This window comes from Phyllostomus hastatus, unplaced genomic scaffold, assembly GCF_019186645.2.
Source record: "Phyllostomus hastatus isolate PE091 unplaced genomic scaffold, TTU_PhHast_1.1 phas_contig_40, whole genome shotgun sequence".
Classification (NCBI taxonomy): Eukaryota; Metazoa; Chordata; class Mammalia; order Chiroptera; family Phyllostomidae; genus Phyllostomus; species Phyllostomus hastatus.
This window is the reverse complement of record NW_025333872.1, coordinates 89,832,447-89,857,566: the sequence shown is the minus strand read 5'-3', so window position 1 is coordinate 89,857,566 and position 25,120 is coordinate 89,832,447. Positions and strand designations below refer to the sequence as shown.

The 25,120-nt window shown below is 40.0% G+C and overlaps 1 protein-coding gene across 4 annotated transcripts in view; it reads right to left on the bottom strand.

Moving 5' to 3' along the window:
- The window catches only part of ESR1 (estrogen receptor 1), a 366,173-nt gene that overhangs the window by 131,569 nt on the left and 209,484 nt on the right, over window positions 1-25,120 (bottom strand). For all 4 annotated transcript variants that reach the window (XM_045843476.1, XM_045843477.1, XM_045843478.1 and 1 more), the window contains one exon: window positions 963-1,298. In XM_045843476.1, the coding sequence (XP_045699432.1) occupies window positions 963-1,298 (336 nt within the window). The remainder of the gene's footprint in view (window positions 1-962; window positions 1,299-25,120) is intronic.

The following is a 25,120-nucleotide window of genomic DNA, read 5'->3' as shown; positions in this document are numbered from 1 at the left end:
TGCCTTGAGCCTCCTATGTTAGTTCCTGAATGGATATGTTGGGACATGGAGGAGGTCATTTTCTAGTCCCATCTCCACAAAAACTGGAGTTCTCTCTAAATGAGAGGAGCAGTCAAGTTTACAGACGCGCCCATTTGGACAGAATCACCGAAGGACCCAGTGTCACTTCAGCCACCGTGTCTTTCTTTGAGCTCCTCCCAGCACTAGGAGGAAAGCACAATTTGTCTATTGTTTTGCTTTTCTCCTAAAATATTAAGAGTGGAGATTTAAGTAAATAATTGGCATTCAGTAGGGAAACCTATTATTATTTCTTTAGTCCGCAAAGGTCTTAAAAGACTTTAAGGTAAATTGCTTATTAGTGGTTGAGGTTTTTTGAACAAAAGTCCTCGATATTAAAAAAAAAAGTACAGATCATCAATCATTTAATGTTAAAAATATTCACACTGTAGCCCTGGCTGGCATAGCTCAGTGGATTGAGTGCGGACTGGGAACCAAAGTGTCCCAGGTTCGATTCCCAGCCAGGGTACATGCCTGGGTTGCAGACCATAACCCCCAGCAACCACACATTGATGTTTCTCTCTCTCTCTCTATCTCCCTCCCTTCCCCTCTAAAAATAATAAACAAATAAAATCTTTAAAAAAAATTTCACACTGTGAACATGTAATATTACCTACATTTATTATGTAATGTCCACCCCAGACTTTTTTGGTGACTAGGATAGGTTAAAAATAATGGCAGGTTAAAGACTTGAATCTTCTAGATTTTTGTTTTAACACACTATTTCCTAACTTCCAGGAGAATTACAGTGTCCTGACACTAAAAAATCACGCATCTGATATAACTTTGAGACCAATTGGACAGTATGTCATCGTTTTCCATTATTCATCTCTCCTATGACATCACAACCAGTTCCTAAATAGTTACTGACTCTTAGAAACAAAAGCCAAGCTTCGTGCCCTTACCTGGCACCCTCTTTGCCCAGTTGATCATGTGAACCAGCTCCCTGTCCGCGAGGTTGGTCAGCAAGCCCATCATGGAAGCCTCACTGAAGGGTCTGGTAGGATCGTACTCGGAATAGATTAGGGGGGGCTCAGCCTCCATCAAGGCATTGACCATCTGCTCGGCTGTCAAGGATAAGGCAGAGCTGTTCTTCTTCATGTGCTTGATCAAGGGAGGGTTGGGCCAAATGCTGCCAGCTCTCATGTCTCCCGAGGACCCGGCTTCGTGCCTGCTCTCCCCGTCCTCTCTCTGCCGCTTGTGTTTCAACATTCTCCCGCCTCTTCGGTCTTTCCGAATCCCTGAGAACACAGAAGCGAGAACAGTTTATTCCTTTTCTCATGTATACTTTCACACTAAAACCATCTTCGGTGCCAATAACCCTTTCTTCTATTTAAAGAAATACCTCGAGGCACAAATATGCTGGTGTTTGACAACCAGCTGTCCGGGAGATTTTTGTCAAGGTTTTGATGTGTGGCATTCACCGGTTTCCATTGCCTAAATGGCATTGTCCTACCAGGGCAAATCTGAAACTACCTGTCAGATGTCAAGCAGCTTACAAAACTCCTGAAAATTGACAATAAGCTTTTGAGAGCCAGTGCAAGCTGCCTCTGACAAACCGAGTGTCTGTTTAGGAGATGCCATAAGAAGGATAGGATTATGACTAGTTTTCCTGGTAATACAGCTCAGCATCAAATACCACTTTTGCTATGAATATTACTTAATAATAAATTAATGCTACACTGAGCTGATTCTTTTTTTTTAAGATTTTATTTTTATTTTTAGAGAGGGAAGGGAGGGGGAGAGAGAGAGAGAGAAACATCAATGTGCAGTTGCTGGGCTTCATGGCCTGCAACCCAGGCATGTACCCTGACTGGGAATCGAACCTGCGACACTTTGGTTCACAGCCCATGCTCAATCCACTGAGCTACGCCAGCCAGGCCGAGCTGATTCTTTAGAAAGATTACTAAAACGGACAAACCTATAGCAAGATTCACTAAGGAAAAAAGAAAAAAAGCTCAGACAAGATCAGAAGTGGAAGAGAAGTTACCACAGACACCACAGAAATAAAAAGGCTCATGCAAGAATACTGAAAAAGACTATCTCCCACCACAGTCAATAACCTAGAAACAATGGATAGTTTTCTAGGTATATGTAACCTTCCTAGACTGAATCATGAAGAAATGGAAAATCTAAATCAACCAATCAATAGGGAGGACATTGAAACATCCAAAAACCTCCCCAAAAGTAAACATCCAGGATGAGATGGTTTCACCAGTGAATTCTGCCAAACATTCAAAGAAGACTTAATACCTAACCTTCTCAAATTCTTCCAAACAATTAAAGAGGCAATACTTCCTAACACATTAGATGAAGCCATCATAACTCTGATACCAAAACCTGGCAAAGATAACACACATACACACACACACAACTACAGGCCAATATCTCCGATGAATACAAATGTAAAATTTCTAAACAAAATACCAGCAAATCAAATATAACAACACATTAAAAAAAATAATACATCATGATCAAGTCGGGTTCATCCCGGGAGTATAAAGACATACGCAACATACACAAATTGATCAATGTGATACACCGCCTGAACAAAATAAAGGATAAAAATCAAATGATTATGCCAACAGATGTAGAAAACAACATTTGACAAGCTACAACATCCATTTATAATTAAAACACTCAACTAAATAGGCATAGAAGGAAAGTACCTCAACATAAGAAAGGCCATAAAGGACAAACCTTAGCTTACACCCACACTCTAGCATCGGGAACAGCCAAGAGTGTCCGCTCTCACCACTGTTACTCTATACAGCACTGGAAGTCCAGCCATGGCAATCAGCAGGAGAAAGAAATGAAGGACATTCGAGTTGGGAATGGAGAAGTAAAACTGCCACTTTGCAGAAGACATGATTCTTTATATAGAAAACCCTATGCTAAATGAAATAAGCCAAGCAGTGAAAGACAAATACCACCTGACCTCACGTATAGGTGGAGCCTAATCAACTAAACACACAAGCAAGCAAAATATAACCAGAGACGTTGAAATAAAGAGCAAACTAACAGTAACCAGAGAGGCAGGGAGAGGGGGATGACAAGGGAAAGAAGGGGAAGGGTCGTCGAGGAACATGTATAAAGGACCCAGGGACAGAGGGGTAGGACTGAGTGTGGGAGGTGGGGGTGGGTGGGGCAGGGGAGAGTGGCAGGCGGGAAATGGGGACAACTATAGTTGAATAACAATAAAAAAATGAACTCATTTTACCCAAAGCAATATAGATAAACTACACAAACAAAATGATGAGCAAAAGTAGCCAGGTACAACAGAGTACACTCTCTATGCTTTCATGCAAATGACATTTGAGAACTAGCAAAATTGATCTGGCATAATGGAACTCTATAAGTGCTGGAAATGTTTTATATCTTGATTCGTGTGGTGGTTACATAGGCGTTTACACATGTAGGAATTCATTGAGCTCTACACTAAAGACTTGTGCACTTCGTTGTACGTAAAATTGTATCTCAATATAAAATTAAATTAAAAGAAATATTAAAAAAGTAAAATCATAAAGACTCAAAAAATATTAGAAACAATAAATAAATACAGGAAAGTTTCAGGGTACAAAATAAAGAACAAAAATCCATTGCATTCCTATATACTAACAATGAAATTTCAGAAAATTTAAAAAAACACTCCTTTTGCAATTGTAACAAAAAGAATAAAATACCTAGTGCTCTGGCTGGAGTGGCTCAGTAGATGGAGTGCTGGCCTGAGAACCGAAAGGTCACTGGTTCAATTCCCAGTCAGGGCACATGTCTGAGCTGTGGGCCAGGTCCTCTTTGGGGGCTTGTAAGAGGCAACCACACATTGGTGTTTCCCTCCCTCTCTTTCTCCCTCCTTTCCCCTCTCTCTAAAGATAAATAATAAATAAATGAAGAAGTAAACTTTTTGAAAAAGAATAAAATACCTAGAAATAAACTTAACAAAGGACGTGAAAGACCTATACACTGAAATAATATATTATTAAGAGATTGAAGAATACACACACACAAAAATGGAAAGATATTTCATGTTCATGGATTGAAAGAATCAGTGTAGTTAAAATGGCCATATTACCCAAAGCAATATACAGATTCAATGCAATTCCCCATCAAAATCCCAAGGGCATGGCACTTTTTAAGGAAGAAAACAAGAAAATGAGCAGATTTGTACGGAATCAAAAGATCCCAAGTAGCCAAAGCAATCCTGAGAAGAAAAAAGAACAAAGCCAGAGGTATCACACTCCCGGACTTCAAATTAAATTACAATGACATTTTTTAAAAGGGTGGAAAGACCACAGAGTGGGAAGAATTGGGACAACTGTAATAGCATTTACAATAAAAAAAAAGCATTTAGGAAACATCCTTTCCATTAAGTAGACCTCTTAACAGAAGACACTAAAGAGGCATGACTTATCAAAATGCATCCCTACAGCCCCTGGCCCCCAGAGGTGCTCTGGAAGTCTCTTATGGTTACTGAGCTACATTTTATCACCTTAGGAGTGGACCCAAGAGCCTCGGGTGGTTCCCTTGGTTCTAACGTTTTCACAAATGTATTTCTCTTTTCCTACCATAAAAGTTGTTAAATAGTTTAAAATAATGTTCCCCAAAGATTTACCTGGCTATGGTTCTCACTAACTAAATTATGGAGGTGTGGGGAGAGAACCTTATCTCTTTTGCAGTGAAACTTGGAGGCTTCTGCTCAGCATCTTAACCTTGGGAAAGGCCGTGCTGTAGTGCTGAAATGTATCAATAGAAACTGATATTTTAAAAAGGGTAATTAAAAAGAGTAATGGAGGCGGCGAGGATGGGACAACTATAATTGAACAACAATAAAAAAACAAACATAAAAATTTTTTAAAAAGTTTAAAAAAGAAAAATTAACACAAGCATCTATATTTTTAAAATATTAATCTGTTCAAAATATGTTAGTAGACAACAGCTCTTAAATTTATATTAAAGAAATCACCATTTTGGTAAAAAGCAATACAATTACTTTGAATATTAAAGTTATGAGAAGCAAATACTCTCTACCACCTGTTCTCTCATTCCATAACAAATGGATAACTAATGGCAGAACTTTGTTCAATTTTGTCCTAATTTGTCAAGAAATGTGGACAAATGTGTGACATTTTTACACATAACTTTTATTTTTATGCATCTATATTAGATATATTAGAGGACACTTTGAAAACGTAAAGAACCCACAGACCCTTCCTGTTTGTACAGAATTAAAATAAGCATTTCTCAGTGGTAAAGATTATTATCGCTGATCTGCACTGAGCACTCACCATGTGCTCTCAACACTTTCTGTGTACTTTACAGGTCAGCACTTGACCACCACACCCGCCCTCGCAATAATCTTGTCTGGTAAATATTGGCGACTGCTACCCCGGGAGGCTGACGAACTTGTCCCAGATCATTCTCTATTAAGTATGATTTGAGAGGCTAGCTCTAAAAGGAAGATTTCTTTCAGTTAACAGAGTTTTAAAACTGTATCCATTATCAACAAAGTCGACAGATTTAAGGATACTCAGAAATGAAACCGATCAGACAAGAAGAGCAGTTGTATCCCACTGGTCACATTGCCCTTGGTCGGGCATTCCAACCATTTCACTGCTAAATGTACTAGTGAGATTGTATCTGAATTAAAAAAGATGATATTCACCCTCTCCTCTCAGCTCATCAGCACACACCTAGAGTATCACACTCATTGCTGAAGGCTACATATATAAGCAAAGCAAGTCTATTCAGGTTAGAGTAACCAGGATGGTGAGGAGACATGAAATTGGGTCACATGGAAAATGTGTAACTAGGAGAGGTTAGCGTAAGGAAAAGAAGGTTTAGAAAAAACACGAGTGCCACCCTCCAATGGGATGTCCCATACAAGATGATGTTATAGCCTTAACGTTTGTATTCCTCCAAAATTCACTTGTTGAAATCTAATCCCCAAAGTGGCCATATTTGGAAATGGGGCTTTGGGCAGCTAATTCCTGAATAGAATTAGTGACCTTGTAAAAAGAGGCCTGAGAGCTAGCAAGCCCCCTCTAGCATATAAATAAATAAGAAAATGACTGTTTTCTTATCACGACCACATCAAGACTGAAGGGATTCAATCATCCGGTGAGCATTTGGGCTGTGTGACCTTCACTACACCTTCGTCCACACACTGTATGACTCTACAATCATCTGTTTGGAATGTAAGACCAGACAGAAGCCTTAGGATGAAAAATGGGGAAAAAAGATCAAAGCGGAGAATTCCTTTAGGTTTACTTGTTTTAGGAAATTGAGAGGTCAGAATCTTGAGAGGGTGAATTCTGGATGACATTAACCTACTTTGGGTTGGGACTGGGGTAAAAATAATGGATTATTCTTCAGTGTAAATATTAGCCAGTGTATTACTCAACTGCTGTTTATTCCCTTACTATACAACTTTACAAAGAGGTTGAGACTGTGAACAGATTGTACAGGAAAGCTGCAGCAGCAAATAAAATCTTTTCATATCAGATAAAGGTATGTTATGATGGTGGGAAGGTAAAAGCAAGTGATTTGACTAAAGAGAACTGGTCAAAGGTGGTATTGTTCTCACTAAGATGAAATCAGGACTTACCTGATTTCAGGGCTAACTCCACACAAGCATTTTATTTTTTAAAATAAAGCTTATGCTTTATATTATAAATGTAACTTGACTTCATTTTGAAAGATTTCAAAGATAAAAACAAGTAGATAGAAACTTAATGAAACAAGACAATATGTAGTATTACCACCCACTGTAAAAGGTCCCAGCAGTCATGCTATAGACGATCTGATTTCCAGAAAAAGAATTTAGACTCAATTCAGGTACTAGTAGTGAGAGTGACCAAGCTTGTTTATCAAAGTATTTGTTCATTGAGTAAAAATTGTTCAGTGCTTAAAATGTACAAAATATGCAGTGATAAACAGAGATCATGTTACCCTCCAACAGGTTTTCAGGTTGAAGGAAGAAACACAGTTAAAAAGTATTCAGGAAAGAAAGAAAGAAAGAAAGAAAGAGAGAAAGAGAGAGAAAGAGAGAAAGAGAGAAAGAAAAGAAAGAAAGAAAGAAAGAAAGAAAGAAAGAAAGAAAGAAAGAAAGAAAGAAAGAAAGAAAGAAAGAAAGAAAGAAAGAAATGCCTATAACACAATAGAAGGGCTGAGTAATACAAGGAAGAGGAAACCAAAAACCTTCTCTACGAGACAAAGTTACATTTGAGCGAAATCATGAAATTTCCTTTCTCAGAGAAACTCAGAATTGGAGTGCTCAGACGGTTTAGGAGCAGTGCCACTCCTTAGAGCAGTGAGTCAAACCACCACCTCCCTGTGAGTCTCACAAAGGTGTGATTCAGATTGTTGAACGCAACACAAAAAATGACCACAGGCTTGGGGTGTAGAACAATGAAATACAGCTAGAGAGACTGAAGAGAGAGTTGAAGGTCTGTAAAATCACCAAATAGTCAAATAGGGAGAGGTGGATTCAATTAGCATCAACACATTTTTTTCTGTAATTTAACCCCCAAAATACTACATTTTTCAAATGCCAAAGTCCCTACAAAGTGTACACACAGAACAAAAGTAGAAAATGGTACACACTATGTGGCCGACTGCACGTGATAGGATCCTGGGGACAGCTCAGAGAGGAAGGAAGGCATCTTTTTCTATTTGTAAAGAGTGATTGTCACATTACCAGTGCATACCAGTGTCATTACCAGTTACAATATTGCACAAATACTTTATAGTAGTTCAAAGCAAATCACAGTGTAATTGAGTAGAAGAAGGTAAAAAATGATCCAACTTCTTCTGCTTTAGCTTAGGTTAAATGAGAATCGCCAGTCAGAACCGATGACGACAGGCTGTGTCTCAGTGACATGAAGAGATGGGACATGAAAGTGGCATGCATCATGAGAATCCAAAAACCAAATTAAAAACTCATCCTCTGCTCCCTACCAAGACATTTTACAGTATTATTTGTAGAGCAGGAATACAAATTGACAGGTATTTTACTTAAGCTCACTTCCCTTTACCTAACTTATTTTAATTACCAGTGGGAAAAAAAACCAAAAGATCAAGCTAGGAGGTCATAGAGCAAAGAGGAAAAAAATAGTTGAAATGATGTAAATATTTCAACAGGTGGCCTCTTGATAGTCAAAACATTTATTTGTAGCAAATGGCTTTGGGGGGCGGGGGTTTAATGCCATATAAACAAGATGTATTGTTAGTACACGAAAATGCCATTTTTCTAGAACAGTGAAGCAAAATCTCAAGCAGCACAGCACAGCTGTCATGTGACGTACACACTAGTGCACACACTATTAGCTCTCAAGGCGTGTCACTGATGACAGTACTGGCATCAAAGCAAATTTCTTTTCACCCTTCTTTTTAAAATTTAATCTGTATTGCATTTTTCCACTACCATTTAGTCCCCCTCTGCCCTGCAATCACCACAGTGTTGTCCATGTCCATGAGTCCTTTTTCCTTTTTGCTCCATCCCTCAACTCTTTAACCTGCCCCCTCCTCACCAAATAGCTGTCAGCAGCTCTCTGTCTACGAATCAGTCTCTGTTTTGCATGTTAGTTCAGTTTGTTCATTTGATTCCACATATGGAGAAAATCATATGGTATTTGTCTTTCTGTGGCTGGCTTATTTCACTTAGTATAATGTTTTCCAGGACCATCCATACTGTTGCAAACGGTAAAATTTTTGTTCTTTTTTTACAGCCAAGTAGTATTCCATTGTGTAAATGTCCCATAGTTGTTTTATCCACTCATCTACTGATGGACACTTGGGCTGCTTCCATATCTTGGCAATGGTAAATAACACTGCAATGAACATAGGGAGGCTTATCTTCTTTTAAATTAGTGTTTGGGATCCTTTGGATACATTCCCAGAAGTGGGACTGCTGGGTCAAAAGGCAGATCCTTTTTTAATTTGTGGAGGTATCTCCATACTGCTTCCCAGAGTCACTGCACCAGTCTGCAGTCCCACCAACAGTGCACAGGTATTCCTCCTTCTCACATCTTTGCCTGCACTTGACATTTGTGGGTTTATGAGGGCCATGCTGACAGGTGTGAGATGGCATCCCACTGTGGTTTTAATTTGCATTTCTGTGATGATTGGTGGCATTGAGCATCTTTTCATATAGCTATTGGCCATCTGTATGACCTCTTTGGAGAGGTCCTTTGACCAATTTGTAATTTGGTTGTTTGCTTTTTTAAGAGTTTTAAGCTCACAATAATTCAAGGATTACCTGCTGGTTTCATATGAGAGACTGAAAAAACTACCTTTCATCCAGCAGGTCCAACATTCTGAGAAATGCCACCAGTGTTAATTGTATCCCCTTGGGTTAAGGGTTCTCTAACATCCTTGTCGCCCTGTGGCAGGGGTTTGGAGGGGCTGCGTACAGAACCTCCATTTAGGAGCACTCCGTGTGAACTTGCGTGATTCTAATGCACTAGGGAGTGCTCACTGAAGAGGATTTTATTAAACTAATAAACAGGCAATTGGACTGAGAATGAAACGGAGAGAGAGGGTGCACAAGGCGCGCTCTAGGGAAGACAGGCAGGAGAATCTCTTCCCAATCCGTCTGGAATTTGGGAGGAGTTGGCTACAAAACAGGACAGGGACTGAGTCCTGGCAAGGAGAGAGAAGCTGAAGGCGCGTAACTGCTAAAACAATTATGTTCTGACCATTAAATAAAAAGACCTGTCTTAATGTGTCAAAACAGATGTTTCGAAATACAACTTCTAATTATTTTAGAGTTCGTTTAATCATTCCTTTTTTTTTCCATTCTTTAAATTCTTTGCCTTGGCCTTTGTGTCTCAGGAAAAATTAATACACTATCTGAATATTCATTACCATTGGATTATTTACTTCTAGTGCATTTTACTTTTTAAACTTTCTCTTTTCTGAAATAATGTTTTTTTATTCTTCATATTTTGTCCCTCTACAAAAAACTAGTATAACTTCAGTATTTTTCCAGTTCCCTAAGACTACTTGAATGTATTGTTAAATGTTTGAAATATTTGCATAATAACCTTCATTTTGTTTCTCAGTAATCTCACACTATTCATGAGATATTAAAAAGGCAGACAAAGTGATATACTAAAATCTCTTTAATTCAACATGTTGAAGAAAACAGAAGTGTTGAATTAATTAGGAATTAAATAAAGATAAGAACTAATAAACTTTCTTCAAGGAAATTCCCCAGCGTCCGTTCTAATGTTTTCTCTTCAAACATTACAAATGAATCCTATCAGGTAGGAACTATTGTAGTCTCCCATTTAAAAGAGGAAAGAAGTTTAGAATAACTATCAAGCCCAAGGTTATACCAAGGGCAGCAAAGAAGTTTGACCTTAGGTGAAATATGTCATTATAGATTATTATTAACATTATCATAGCCTGTAAGTGTACTAGGCCCAGGGACTATAAATTATCCAGTTCATTTTACTTAACTAATGCTCTTTCCCTTCTTCCTCTGTCACTACCAACACACCACATCCCAGGATTCCCACATACACCCTTCTTCAGCCCTTCCTTTCTACCTCACCACCACAATCCTAGTTCCGACCCTGAACCCTTCCTGCCAGCAACCATGCAACTGCTCCAAACTCGTCTCCTCACTTGCCTTTGATCTCCCTCCCAATCCAATGAACTGATAATTGACTCACCTCCATTGTACACCCACTTTGTCCTGTATTGTCTGCCCAGATCCCTCAAAGACTTCCTTAGCCCACAGCAGGAGTCATTTAACAGTGCTCTGCAGACGCTTGGTGTCCTAGTGAGGTATCAGATGTTGGGAGGTTGGGGCTATGTTTTTACATATATATGTTTGTGTTGGGATTGGGGAATAACTTATTTATTGAAGAGTTTACTGGTTTTGTGTTAAATTTAAAAAAAAACAAACCACTGGTCTCCTGAATAAAATTAAACACTACATTAAAACTCATGAATTTCTACAAATAATCCCGAAGTAGTTTTCAAACCTATCTTTACAAATCCCTTGCACAAACCTTTATTTTTCATAAAACAAGGCTGGGCCTGTATCACTTTTTAAAATACATTCTAACATTCCCACCTTGTGCTATTTCTATCTCTCTCATGTCGGCCTCCATAGCCCAAGTAAAATCTCATTTTATCCAGAGTCAAGTCTTGGCCCCCACCCCAGTCTACTGGTTCTACCTCCCCCATTTCTGAAGCTTTTCCTTCCTGTAGACTTCACTGGACAACCATCATGGGCTGCCTTCCACGTTTAATTACACCTGAGTTCCCCTCCCTGAGCTACAATCTGGAGCTTCCTTCCAGGCAGGAAGCTGGAGCGATTGTAGGGCTCACCTCATTTATTTTTCTTTTCTCGAGAAACTTAACAAAATCTGTGGGATATAGGGGAAGCAGTACTTGGAAGAAAATGTATACCATTAAATGCATGCATCACATAAGAAGAAAACTATATCAATAACCTAACCTCCCACTAGTTAGAAAATCAGAGAAAAGATCAAACTAAGCCTAATGCAAGCAGAAAAAATAATAAATACTAGAACAGAAATTAATAAAATTAAAAACAGAACACAATAAAAGGATCAGTGAAACGAAAACTGGTCTTTGAGAAGATCTAATAAACTCGATAAACTCCTAGACAGGATAATTAAAAGAGGAGGGGAGACAAATTACCAATATCATTTTTTCAAAAAGTCACTGTCACTGGCCAATTTCCAGTGATAAGCCACAGACCAGACTAGAAGAAAATATCTAAAAAACACATATGGAATAAAAGATTTTCTACCCAAAAATCTTGAAAACATTTATCTGCAAAGATATATGGATCTTCATGTTCATTGTGGCACTGTTCACAGTGACCAAGATGTGGAAACAAGCAAAGGGTCCTTCAAAAGATGTTTGGAGATGTGTGAAGAGTATGTGGCACATATATACTATCGAATACTATTCAGCCATGAGAAAAGAGGAAATACTGCCATTTGTGACAACATGGATGAACCTTGAGAATATTATGCTAAACAAAAACATCAGTCAGAAAAAGCTAAGAACCATGTGATTTCAATCATACGTGGCATATAAAACTGAAACTCTCAGACATAGACAACAGTTTGGTGGTTACCAGCGGGAAGGGTTATGGGGGATGGGGGGAGTAAAGGGTAGAGAGAACCAAATATGTGGTGACAGAAGATTATTTGACTTTGGGTGGTGGGCACACAATGCAATATACACATCATGCATCATAGAAGCCTGCACTCGAAACCTATATAACCTAATTAGCTCAAATCAGTCACCCTGATCAGTTTAATAAAAAATAAATAAAAGATTTGTAATCAAAACACATAAAGAACTTTTGAAACTCAACAGAAAGAACCAAAAACTGATTTTAAAATGCGTAAAAGATTCTAAACAGATACCTCACCAGAAAAATATTTGCAGTTGTTTCAAAAAAATATATGAAAGGATGCTCAGGGTCACTTGTCACTCGAGAATCAAACATTAAAACAGTGATGAAGAATCACTGTGTGACTATTAAAATGGCTAAGATCCAAACACTGACAACACGAAGCGCAGACAACAATGTGGAGCTGAAGGATTTCTCATTTGCTGCTCGTGGGAATGCAAAATGATACAGCTACTTTGGAAGACAGGTTGGCACTTTCTTATGAAGTAAACACAGCCTAACCACATCATCCACAGCTTGTACTCCTAGATGTTCACCCAACTGATGTCAGAATGTGTGTGCACACAAAAACCTGCATGCAAAGGTTTACAGCAGTTTACTCATAACGTCCACACAATGGAGACAACCAAGTTGTCCTTCATAAGTGAATAGATTAAAACAGTGGTACATCCATACAATTGAATACTAGTCAGCCATAAAAAGAAATAAGCTATCAAAATGAAAATATGTGGCTGAAACTTCAATGTTTATGTTGCTAAGTGAAAGTAGCCAGTCTGAAAAACTACAAACCATCGGATTCCAATCATGTGACATTCTAGAAAAGGTAAAACCATAGGGATGCTAAACAAGTCAGAGGTTTCCAGGGGCTCAAGGCAGGAGGGAGAGGTTGAATGGGGGGATTAGAGGATATTTTGTAGGATGGAGACACCCTAGGGCCCTCTGGGGGATTAACCGTTGTGAATTAATTATCCTTGATGAGTCTACTTGGGTACAGATGAGCTTGATTCCTCCTGGGGGAGCAAAGGGCACATTTTCCCTTTTCCCCCCCCAAAATACAACTCCAGTCACACCAAGGCCCACCATCATGCCCAGTCATGTTATCCAAGCCTAGACTGGGCTCTCTGTCATCTCAGGCCCCAGAGCTGGGTTCCTGTTTGCTGTGACAGTCAGGAGTCAGCAATGACGGGAGGGAGCAGCGGCAGCAGTACAAGGGAAGCAAACCTAATCAATATGCCACCAGCCCTGCCTGGCCCTGTCTGTCCCATCGCAGAGCATGTGCCCACAAATTCACCACACCCCGAGCCTCCACCCGCCCTGGTGAGCTGGAGTTGCCTGACCAAAAGTCACTTGAAAAACACAAACTGCAGAATATCATGATTCCCCTCTGTAATTAGCATATGTTTTATAATCAGGAAAATAAGTGGCATATACGTTATTGTTTTTATAATAAATTCTTCTGCAAAGCAAGTGCATAGAGAGTATTAATCTCTCTTCACCAAATCATATTGGAAAATTATAATTTACTTTGATGACATTTGTCTCAAATTTAATTTAAAAAGGGATTGCATTGTTCCTGTTCTGACTTGTTATTCTACTGTTTAAAAAATGTCCCTTGTGGTTGGGGCAAGACAGTGTGCTGAAACCTTTCTCCATCTGACCTCAATCTTTCCCTCAATCAACAGCACTTGGGTGTGGCCATTCACTCCTAGAAAGACTGGGGAGAAACCAAGCCTGGCTCAGATTGCCAGCCGTCTGAATGAAGAGCCCATAATGATTCAGTCTGGTTCCGGCCAAGATGGAGGCGTAGGTAGAAACCCTGCACTTCCTTGCATGACCAAAAGGAAGATAACAACCTGTCTAAAAACAACAACCCAAACTGCCAGAAAATCAAACTGCATGGAACTCCAACAACCATGGAATTAAAGAAAAACTCAACCAGAACAACCAGACTGGTAATTTGATGGTGGGAAAGAAACCAAGGAGAGGCCAAGGACTGTGTGGGCGGGGCTGGCTTCTGCATGGTGGCAGGCTGTACAGGAGGGGCTGACTTAAGGAGAAACTGAGACTCAAAGCAGGCTGTGGACTACCGCAGTTGCTGCGGTGGGAGAAACTCCCAGTCTCACGAGTTCGTTGAAAAGTGTGCTCGAGATGAGCAGGTGAGCTGCATTGTTCCCTCTCTAGCCCTTCCCCCACAGGCAGTGGGGGCACCGCAGCCCAGCAAAGAGGTTTACCCTGCCAGGTGAATACCTAAGCCCCTCCCCACCCTTACAATTTATCAGGGGTCCTGAGCAAAGAAATATGGCCCAAATGAAAGAACAGTGCAAAACCTCAGAAAGAGAGCTAAGTGGGGAGGATATGGTCAACCTATCTGATGGCAAATTTTAAATCCTGGTAATCAAAGTACTCACCGAACTGATTGAGCTTGGTTGAAAAATTAAAGAACAAATGAAAGATGCTCAAAATGAAATAAAGCAAAATATTCAGGGAACCAACAGTGACAGGAAGGAAACCAGGATTCAAAGCAATGATTTGGATAAATAAATAAACAAACAAACAAACATCCAACCAGAACAGAATGAAGAAACAAGAATCAAAAAAAATGAAGAGAGGCTGAGGAATCTCTGGGACAACCTGAAACGTTCCAATATCCAAATTATAGTGGTGACAGAAGGAGAAGAACAAGAGCAAGAAATCAAAAACTTATTTGAACAATTAATAAAGGAAAACTTCCCCAAACTGGTGAAGGAAATAGACTTTCAGGAAGTCCAGAGAGTATCAAAGAAGTTGGACCCAAAGAGGAACACACCAAGGCACATCATCATTAAGCTACCCAAGATTAAAGACAAAGAGACAATCTTTAAAGCAACAAGAGAAAAGGAGACAGTTACTTACAAAGGAGTGCCCATAAGGCTATCAGCTAATTTCTCAAAAGAAACCTTGCAGGCAAGAAGGGGCTGGCAAGAAGTATTTGAAGTCATGAATGGCAAGGACCTACATCCAAGATTACTCTCTCCAGCAAAGCTTTCATTTAGAATGGAAGGGCAGATAAAATCGCTTCTCGGCCTTTTGGCTAAGATCAAGTGAAGGGCAGATAAAGTGCTTCCCAGTTAAGGTCAAGTTAAAGGAGTTCATCATCACCAAGCCCTTATTATAGGAAGTGTTAAAGGGACTTATCTAAGAAAAGGAAGATGAAAACTATGAACAGTAAAATGACAACAAACTCACAACTATCAACAAATGAACCTAAAAGAAAAGAAAAACATCAAAAAGAAAAACTAAGCAAACAACTAGAACAGGAACAGAATCAGAGAAATGGACATCACATGGAGAGTTTTCAGTGGGGAGAAGTAGGGGAGGAATGAGGGGAAAGGGGAGGAAAAGGGTGGGGAATAGGGAAGGAGCTGCATAATTGGTAGGCATTAAATAGACAGGGAGAGGTCAAAATGGTATAGGAAACAGAGAATTCAAAACTTGTATGTACAATCTATGGATACAAACTAAGGCGGGAGGATGCTGGAGGGTTGGGGGGTTTAGGGGGGAGGGGGGATAAAGGGGGAAATTGGGAAAACTGTAATAGCATAATCAATAAAAATAATTTTCAAAAAATGAGGAAAGACTGAGGAACCTCTAGGATAACTTTAAACATTCCAGTATCCAAATAACAGGGGTGCCAGAAGGAGAAGAACAGCAAGAAATTTAAAACTTATTTGAAAAAATAATGAAGGAAAATTTCCCCAATCTGGCTAAGGAAATAGACTTCCAGGAAGTCCAGGAAGCCCAGAGAGTCCTACAGAAGTTGGACCCAAAGAGGAACATCCCAAAGCACATCATCATGAAGTTACCCAAGATTAAAGATAAGGAGAGAACCTTAAAAGCAGCAAGAGGAAAGAAGACAGTTACCTACAAAGGAGTGCCCATAGGCTATCAGCTGATTTCTGAAAAGAAGCCTTGCAGGCAAGAAGGAGCTGGCAAGAAGTATTTGAAGTCATGAAAGGCAAGGACCCACATCCAAGATTACTCTCTCCAGCCAAGTTATCATTAAGAATGGAAGGGCAGATAAAGTGCTTCCCAGATAAGGTCAAGTTAAAGGAGTTCATCATCACCAAGCCCTTATTATATGAAATGTTAAAGGGACCTATCTAAGAAATTAAAGAAGATCAAAAACTATGAACAGTAAAATAACAACAAACTCACAACTATTCACAACTGAACCTAAAAAAAAAAAAACTAAGCAAACAACTAGAACAGGAACAGAATCAGAGAAATGGTTATCACATGGAGGGTTTTCAGTGGGGAAGGGAGGGGAAAAATAGGGGGGAAAGTACAGAGAATAAGAAGCATAATTGGTAGGCATAACATAGATGGGGAGAGATTAAGAATGGTATAGGAAACAGAGAATTCAAAGAACTGTGTACAACCCATGGACATGAACTAAGCGGGGAGAATGCTGGAGGGTTGGGGGGTGCAGGGCAGGGAGGGGATAAGGGGGGTGGATTGGGAAAACCCTAATAGCATAATCAATAAAATACACTTTTAAAAAATTTTTAATGTCCCTTGTGGAAACTGAAGCAACCAAAGAGGCATCCCTCATGTAAGAATGCAGTGTTTTGGGATTTTCCCAGAAGTCTAGGCAGGGAGTGCCAACAAGGGGAAACCAACCACAGATTACCACACCTTTAACTGCGTATCAAATCACGTTTCCTCACCCCAGCAACAAAACCAAGAGTCAAGGTTCAAATCAAGTGAGGGGTAAGTCACAACCACATATGTTTTCAATGACATAGGTTTTGACTTAAAAGTATAATATTTGCTCTTAAAACTACTGTGCATTTTAATAAAAACTGCTAATAAAACCTTGCTTCTAGAGACAGCTGTGGCAGGCTCCACTATAAGAATCTGATTTATTAATAACAAAATTTATGGGGTGAGGAGAAAAGCAATACTTATTTTTCTTGCCTGGCTCAATTTCCCTGTAATATCTTAGTGATGAGTCTCCTGCTGGCAGGCATTCTGTAGCCAAGGTTCACCCTGTGAAGCTCTCTCTCTTTTCTCCCATTCCTTAGCAATTCTGCAGCTCAGAACCACAGTCTTCTTTCTCAAACTTGTAAAATAAACAGTTTGTCTCTCCACCTCCTCATGGGTCTCTTCTTGGTCTCATGCCGGAGGGTGCAGAGATGGGTACAAATAAAGTCTCTGTGGTCTTTAATGTGGATACGATGAGTCCCCGCCACCCTCACTTGAGTCACCAACACCCAATGACATTCTCTTGGATGGAAGTGTCTGCCAGTGGGACAGTCATCGTACAACAATCCTACAGCTGGGTCACAAACAACATCACCCTAGCAGGAGCTTTAAGAAAGCCTCAAGTGAGTGCATGTCATATTTCTTGAGACTTAAAAAGGGGTTATTCCTTTTTATAAGTTCTCATTTGTGAACCCTATCACCTTAAATACATTAGAGATCTCTGATATGCCCTATCAACTGGAAACCCAGTGTTAAGCAAATGAGGAACTCAACAACTACATATTACACAATGAATTTATGTCTTATCCTGGGGGCTAACAAATCATTGTGCCTCCTTTCTTAAAATATTGATCTGAACAAGTACTAGGACTAGAGAATGTTGAAATTAAAAATTATCAAAAGCATTAATGATTACGAACTTCTACCACCCTACTTGAAGAGAGCTCATCAAAAGGGAATGGCTCATCCTTGTCACTGATCTATCAGGAGCAATTCTATCTCCCCATACTGTGCCAAAGGAGTTCTCTGTTGCCCCAACCCAGAAAATTCCTCTCTCTGATATGTGGCAAGGTGTAAAAGTTTCTTAATGATAAGGGCTGTGCTTAGTTCTTTGTATTTCCCACTAGACATAGCTCTGTGCCTTGCAAATAAATTACTTTCCAAAGTAATGATCAATGAATGTTTCATGTACTGAATTGAACCAGCGGCTTTCAAAGATGACAACATTCCACTGAGGGCAATAGCATCCTTCCAGGGCCAGCCTCTCCTCTCCAGAATCTCCATTTTCCTTTTCTCTAACTCTGTTTCAGTATTAGCAACTCCTCATTCAATCCAAACAAAGTAGCAGGTTTATTAAGCTGTGATTTATTCCTGAATATCAAATCTCTCACCCCATCTCATTTGAATTCCATTATGCACACTTACAATGTCTTATCCACTTTTCTGAAAAAAAAAAAAAATAATGCATCTCAATGCATGCAGCGTGTCCACATCTGTTTACTTCATGAAACACCAACTGGATCCTTGGCTCACAATTGCCAGAGCTGAAATTGTATTGCAAATATCTTGGGCAAGCGGGATTATCAAGTATCAAATATATTCTAAGTCCATGCTGCTCCAGAACACATGTCCTTGAGTGCAGATACTTAGCAATCTGACCTAACCACTGGTTTGCTATAAAAACCTAGATTTTACTGCTGGAGAAGGGGAAAGACAGAGAAAGAGAAAGAAAAAAGTGTGGGGTCAAAATACAAAAGTTGATGCCAGGGATGTGTAAAATAGGGTAGCAGAAGAAATCCCACAATAAGCTGGCCAGAACATTCCTAAGCCCACATGAGATATATGGGCAACCTTTTAAACATCTATAGAAGCAGTTCAAGACTTAGGCAACTCACCAGGCATGGTTAACGGTCCCTAAGTCAAGTTTACGGAAGGAGCTCCATGTCATCATTTGAATCTCTGAGGTCCTAATACCTTGTAAAGATAGTTATGTGGTACACTCACACAGCAGAATATTACTTGGCCATAAAAAGGAAGGAAACTTTAACTTCTGTGACAGCATGAATGGACCTGGAGAGTATTATGCTAAGTGAAAAAGACCACTCAGAGGAAGACAAGCACCATATAATTTCACGTATGTGCAGAATTGAATGAACAGAATAAATATCCAAAACAGGAACAGACTCAAAAAAAAAAAAAAAACAGAGCAAAGACTGACAGCTGTCAGAGGGGAGGGCGTTGGGAGCTGGGTGAAAAATGATGAAGTGATTAAACAAGAGGAATAATAAACTCATAGACACAGGAAAAAAATATAACCATGTGGCTTCTTAGCCTTGCCCTTATCGCATCTTAGTGTATCCGTTTGTAAAAGCCATTCACCTAGCACATGTTTAGTCAAAGTCAGGAGTTAAGGTAAAGGACTGAGAATCAGAATAAAAACTGTAGCCCAAATGAAAATAAAATGCTGCTATTGCTATAATTTCAGAGAAAACTTCTTAGGCTTTACTCATAGCTCACAAAATTACAGTTAGTCAGTATATGTGCCCAAGGGAGATGTAGGTAGGAAATTAAGAAACAGACTTCAAGTGTTCTTGGTGAAAGGGCTTTTCCTTCTAGGGAGAACACAGGAGGGCTTCCTCCCTCTCTCACGAAGGCTAGTGCCACAGACATAGTCAGCCTTGTCATTGTTTAAAATTCTTGACAGCCAGAAAGTGTGTATCTCTTTCAAGATTACTATATTTTTGGAAATGGTGATGGCATATAAAGTGTGTTGGTTTTGTGATTACAGGTCTCTGAGAAACAATTTGAAAATACCTTGTTTGTTTGTTTGTTTGTTTTTAAAGATTTTTAGAGAGGGAAGGGAAGGACAAAGAGAGAGAGAGAGAGAAACATCAATGTGCAGTTGCTGGGGGTCATGGCCTGCAACCCAGGCATGTGCCCTGACTGGGAATCAAACCTGCGACACTTTGGTTCACAGCCCACGCTCAACCCACTGAGCTATGCCAGCCAGGGCTGAAAATACCCTGTTTACATTGGCAGGGTTTTGATTCAGTTCAGAGCGAGGCTATTAGGGTTGAACACACGGACTTTCAGGTGGATTCGCAGGGACGCCTCAGTGTCCCAGGCCTCAAGCCTTCAGAGAAAGCCTTGCGTCACCATCACGTTAATGCAAACTGCCTGAATGTCCTGAGGAAAAGGTAGAAGACACCGTTACAAGCAAGGTGATGGACTTGCTTTGTAACTGAATTAGAAATAGTTTTAAAGCTAGAAAGAATATTTCGTTGAGAGCTTATTAGATGGGACATTCAATCTTTAGAGAAGATACAAAGGTTTCAGTTGGTAGATGAAGCGAAGGCAAGCTTAGCTACCCAGGTAGTCTATTTATGCAATAAGAGCAATTTTAAAAGTGTTCTCTTATTGAAACGGTTATATCTAGGCTGAAGTTCACCAACCCCAAATCCAAAGCAGAAGTGTCCGCTTCTTGGAAGGGAGAGAATGATCACTGTGGAGGCTTATTGTACTGTGTAATGTGGAGGGCCATTCGCATAGCTTTTCATTGAAACATCTGAGCTATTCACTCCCATTTTATAAATGAAAGGCTCAAGGAGGTAAGATGACTTAGCTCACAAGCACACAATTAGGGACTGACAAAAATTAAGCCTCAAGACTGCTAGTCCCAATGCCCATGGCCCTTTCCCTGCCATACCATCCCCAGCGCCAGTATGATTGTCAAATTTCACATAAAATGGTGATTTGCCTTATGGGCTTGTTGACCCAGGAGACGGAATATGCAAGTCCTTATTATTTCTTGATATTATGTTCATTCTGAGCTATTTTCCTTCAGCTTGATTACACATAATGCAGTCACCTGAACATGCCAGAAAATTTGTTCACAGTACACGATCACTTTTAACTCAATCAGAAGCTACCCATTTGCCATCACTAAGCAGGGTGGATATTTCATTTTAATCAATAAGTAGGTGGGTTTTCAATGTGGTGATATACAGATGGTAAAGTCGAAAGAAGACTGAAGTCTTCTTTTAATGAAAAAGGGGACTCAAGTGCAAAGGATCATCTGAGAAGCTCAAAGAAATTGTAAACCCTAAATTGCAGGGAATGGAGTGGAGTAAAGAGTTCCTTACAGTAGAAAAAAGAAAAAGGAGAAAATTGGCCCACTGAAAATGAGAGATGAGAGAATTGGAGACGGGGATAAGGAAATGACAATTATTTTTCCCATGATTTTAAAGTGAAGGAATAGAACACAGAGCTCCTGAAACTAAAGATTTTCTTTTTCAGGGAGAAAGCAGATAAAAACCGCATGCCGTAGAAGAAAGAAAAATTTAAGTTTGATGAAATGTCCTAAATAAAAACTAGAAAAGGGGGGGTGTCTAAAAATGCTACTTTGAAAATTACAAGATTGTCACGACTTTTTAAAGGAATCATTTTTGAACTAAGGACCTGATTGTTAAGAAAACTTTCTGGTAATTTGGTGATGTGTTACTATTTTTGGCTCAGTAAATAACAAGATCTAATCTATGTTATTCTTCTTCATAATATTACAACTTTACAAAAACTGAAATATCACACTGGGAAAGAATCAGCCATTTGGGGAGAACAAAATTAAAAGTAAAGATACATGGACTAAAATGAAAAAATAAAAAGATCTCTTTGGTTGCCAGATCCTATTAGAATAAGTTGTTATATTTATTCTTCTCGGGTATTCTAATAGCATAAGCTTCCTAGAGTTACTGTCTGTATATTATGAACTAATAATTATAATTGTTACATAGAATAACTAGCTTATGTGCCAAAGACATTATTTAAACTGTCATTTTAATAATTCCTCTTTGTAACTGTGAATGTCATTATTCGAAATAGGGTGAAACCTAACAGAATGAACTTGTTAAAAATAAAGTGGATGCATCTATGAAATCTTAATTATAATTACATAGTCATTTGCGATCATTTTCCATAGTTCTTGGCAAAGACAAATGAGCATAATGAGTTCCACTAAGGGACTGATGTATTCTGTTGATGGGGTGGGGGGGGGGGATTCATGAAACTGTCCCACGCAGCAGGAGGGCATGTGACATGAAACACTAGGTCCAGGTGAGAATCCGGGCCCTAGTCTATGAAGCAAGACATGGTGTAGTGAATGAGACTGCAAGTTATTTGAAAAAAAACAGTGATTCTCGCCAAAAGTCAGTAAATCCTCAGCTAGTGAAATGGCTACTTTTGGCTTTTTAATAAGTGAAAAGGATCTCAAGGTCAATATTCTCCCACTCCGAATGTTCCTGTTCTCATAAGACCCTGCAGGATGTTGACACTGAGGTGTTATTAGAGTATGAGATCTGTCCTTCTCTGGATTTCACAAATGTCATGGCGCAAGGCGATGACCGACACCCTATTTTCCTTTGGTGGGATCAGAAACCTTGGGACTATTTTCACCAGCTGTTCACCTCTTCTATAAAAGCATATGGATTTCCGGGGGGATAATCTCTATGATTAAATTGTTTTTAAATGGCACACACAACAACAACAAAAAAAAAACTAGTAAGGGATTGAGGGAGACACTGGTACAAACACTCTAACAAAGGAGGTAGGTTCAATCTCGGCTAAGCAAATCATATGAAATTAAATCAGCCTGTCACTTAACCAAAATTCATTTCCACTGAGTTGAAAAATTAAGGGTTGCGTAAACTAAGTTCCAAATATAATAGAGGATGCAGCATAGCATCTGTCAACCACACAGAATGCTTGGGGGATTCTTCTCCAATTTGATGTTTCCTGATTGTTAACACAGCTCGGCGGAATTCTCAGGTGAGGGAAATGTTCTCCAGTGGGGCTGTACCATACGGTAGCTACTAGCCATTTGTGGTTCAGGAGCACTTGAATGTGGTGAGTGCCACTGAGTTGTCATTATAATATAATTTCACGTTAATTCATTTAGGTCTAAATGGCCACCAGTGGCTAGTGGATACCTACTGGGCCATGCAATAGACGAATGTGTAATAACTAAGTAATATCTGGCGACGTGTAACAGTGCTCAGGGATGACAGAGAGCAGCCATCTCCACGGGGCTCAACTCTGGACGCACATTACAATCAGCTGGGGAGTTTGGAAACAACTCTGGGATGCTCTCGCGGAGTCTCACCTAATTGGTTTGGGGAGGGGCAATGGAAGAGTATTGCTCTCTCTAAATCAGAACAATGAATGAGCCTAATTAGAGGAGATGCTCCCAAGATTGGAGCTCCCAGCGCTGCATTCATCATATAATACCTCACTTGAGGGGGGCAGCCGGGAGGGGGAGCGAGGCCCTTCCAGAGTCAGAGCAGGTTACCAAGGGAGACCGCACAGTGCGGAAGCCTCTGAGTGATTTTCAGAGATTGTAAGAAGGAGCTATAAAAATATAGGAAAATGAAACATGAGAAAAATACAGACATGGGGGAGGGGAACTCACTGAGCCTAGGAAAGAATTACGAAACCTGTAGTAAGTGAACCAGTAATATGATTATCGAAAATACTGTAAAGAAAAGCCTTCCGTAACCATACTTTCCCTGTTACTGTGCTATTCAAAATATCTGAGATTAGGACAAGCATTTAACCACTTGGTTAGCCCCAGGATAGACTTTTCTGTAGGATACAACATTGACCAGAGAGCTCTGTATGTTTTTGATGACACATTTCTATTAGGAAAAATTATTTAAGCAAGCACCCCCAGTAGATGTACATATTTTCACCACATTAATGTACTAGCATACCAAAATGTTCTGTGAATATAACACATACAACCTGAAATATAATTTTCTTCATGAGACTTAAAAATAAAAAGTTATGCAATATTGTTTTCTTCCTGCTCTTAAATAGATTGTGTTGCCTGATTGTGAAGCTACTTAGAAGACAACTACGATATGACTGGACAGGACTATTTAGAATTGCCCATTAATGACCCACTGCTTGTGATATATTCCAATAGAATTTTAATCACCACTACACACACAGACAAACTGTGGCACAACACAGGCCTAGAAAATGAATTCAGCGCTCTCTCTGACCACAAAGAATCTCAATAACGAGGTGAATTTTCACCACGACAGGCAAAGGAGTTTACCTTTTATTAATTTAAAGAAATGAATGCTTCCTATTTGGAGTACAGCCAGAAGGCCCACTAGGGCTTTGCCCTGGTCACTTTTCACAATTATTGATTTATTATCCTCCACACAGGATTTGCGGTCACCACTTGCTCTAGCACCTACTTCTGCTGTGTCCAGTCCAGTAGACACTGGCCATATATTGCAATTTAAAATCAATTTAATTTCATGTAAGTTGCATTTAAAAGCTCCTCAGTCACACTAGCAACATTTCGAGTGCTCCGTAGCCACGGGTGGCTAGCGGCTACCAAAATGGACTGACCAAACCACTTCCCTCTTTGCAGAAGGTCTACGGATCCGTGCTACGTGGGATACGCGGTGCGTCCTTCTGGGACTATGTCAGAGGTGAAACGGATGTTATGCCAAGAGAACACCCTTCCCACCTAGTTTTTACTATGATTATATTTGGTCACAAAGCCCCCTTTTTGTGCTCTGTCTCCACGTTCCTGGCCTCTTGCAGCTGCAGTTGTCTGTGGCCTCCACCTACAGAAACATCCCTTCCTGCTCCCAGTCCAGCCAGTGCAGAGAAAGACGGGATGGCACCACTCCTACTTGTCCGTCTGGTGAAGCTTATCATTAAATCATTCTGCCAGACACAGCACAGCATGCAGTCCACACCCACACCCAAAGCCTGGGCGGATATCTGTGTGGTTCACCAGACAGCACCCATTCCTCACCTCCAACCTCTCCCCAGTGGCTCAGCTGGCCAAGTTCCAGAGGTCATGCTTCTGCCCAAGCTGTTCAGAGGCAAGTCTCAGCCTTGAACCCAGTGGTTGCTGGGGAACTATTTATGGTACTTGCCCACATGGCTTCCAGAAATGGACACCATCCCCAGAGCTTTTGCCTGCCGGTGGGTATCCTGTCCCTCACTGGCTGATATCCTGACACTGGCTCATGCAGGGACTCCACTTGAAAACCCTCCTGGTGGCTCAACCCAAAACACCCAGAGAACAGCATTGTCTTGAACTAACGCTGACTTCCTGGA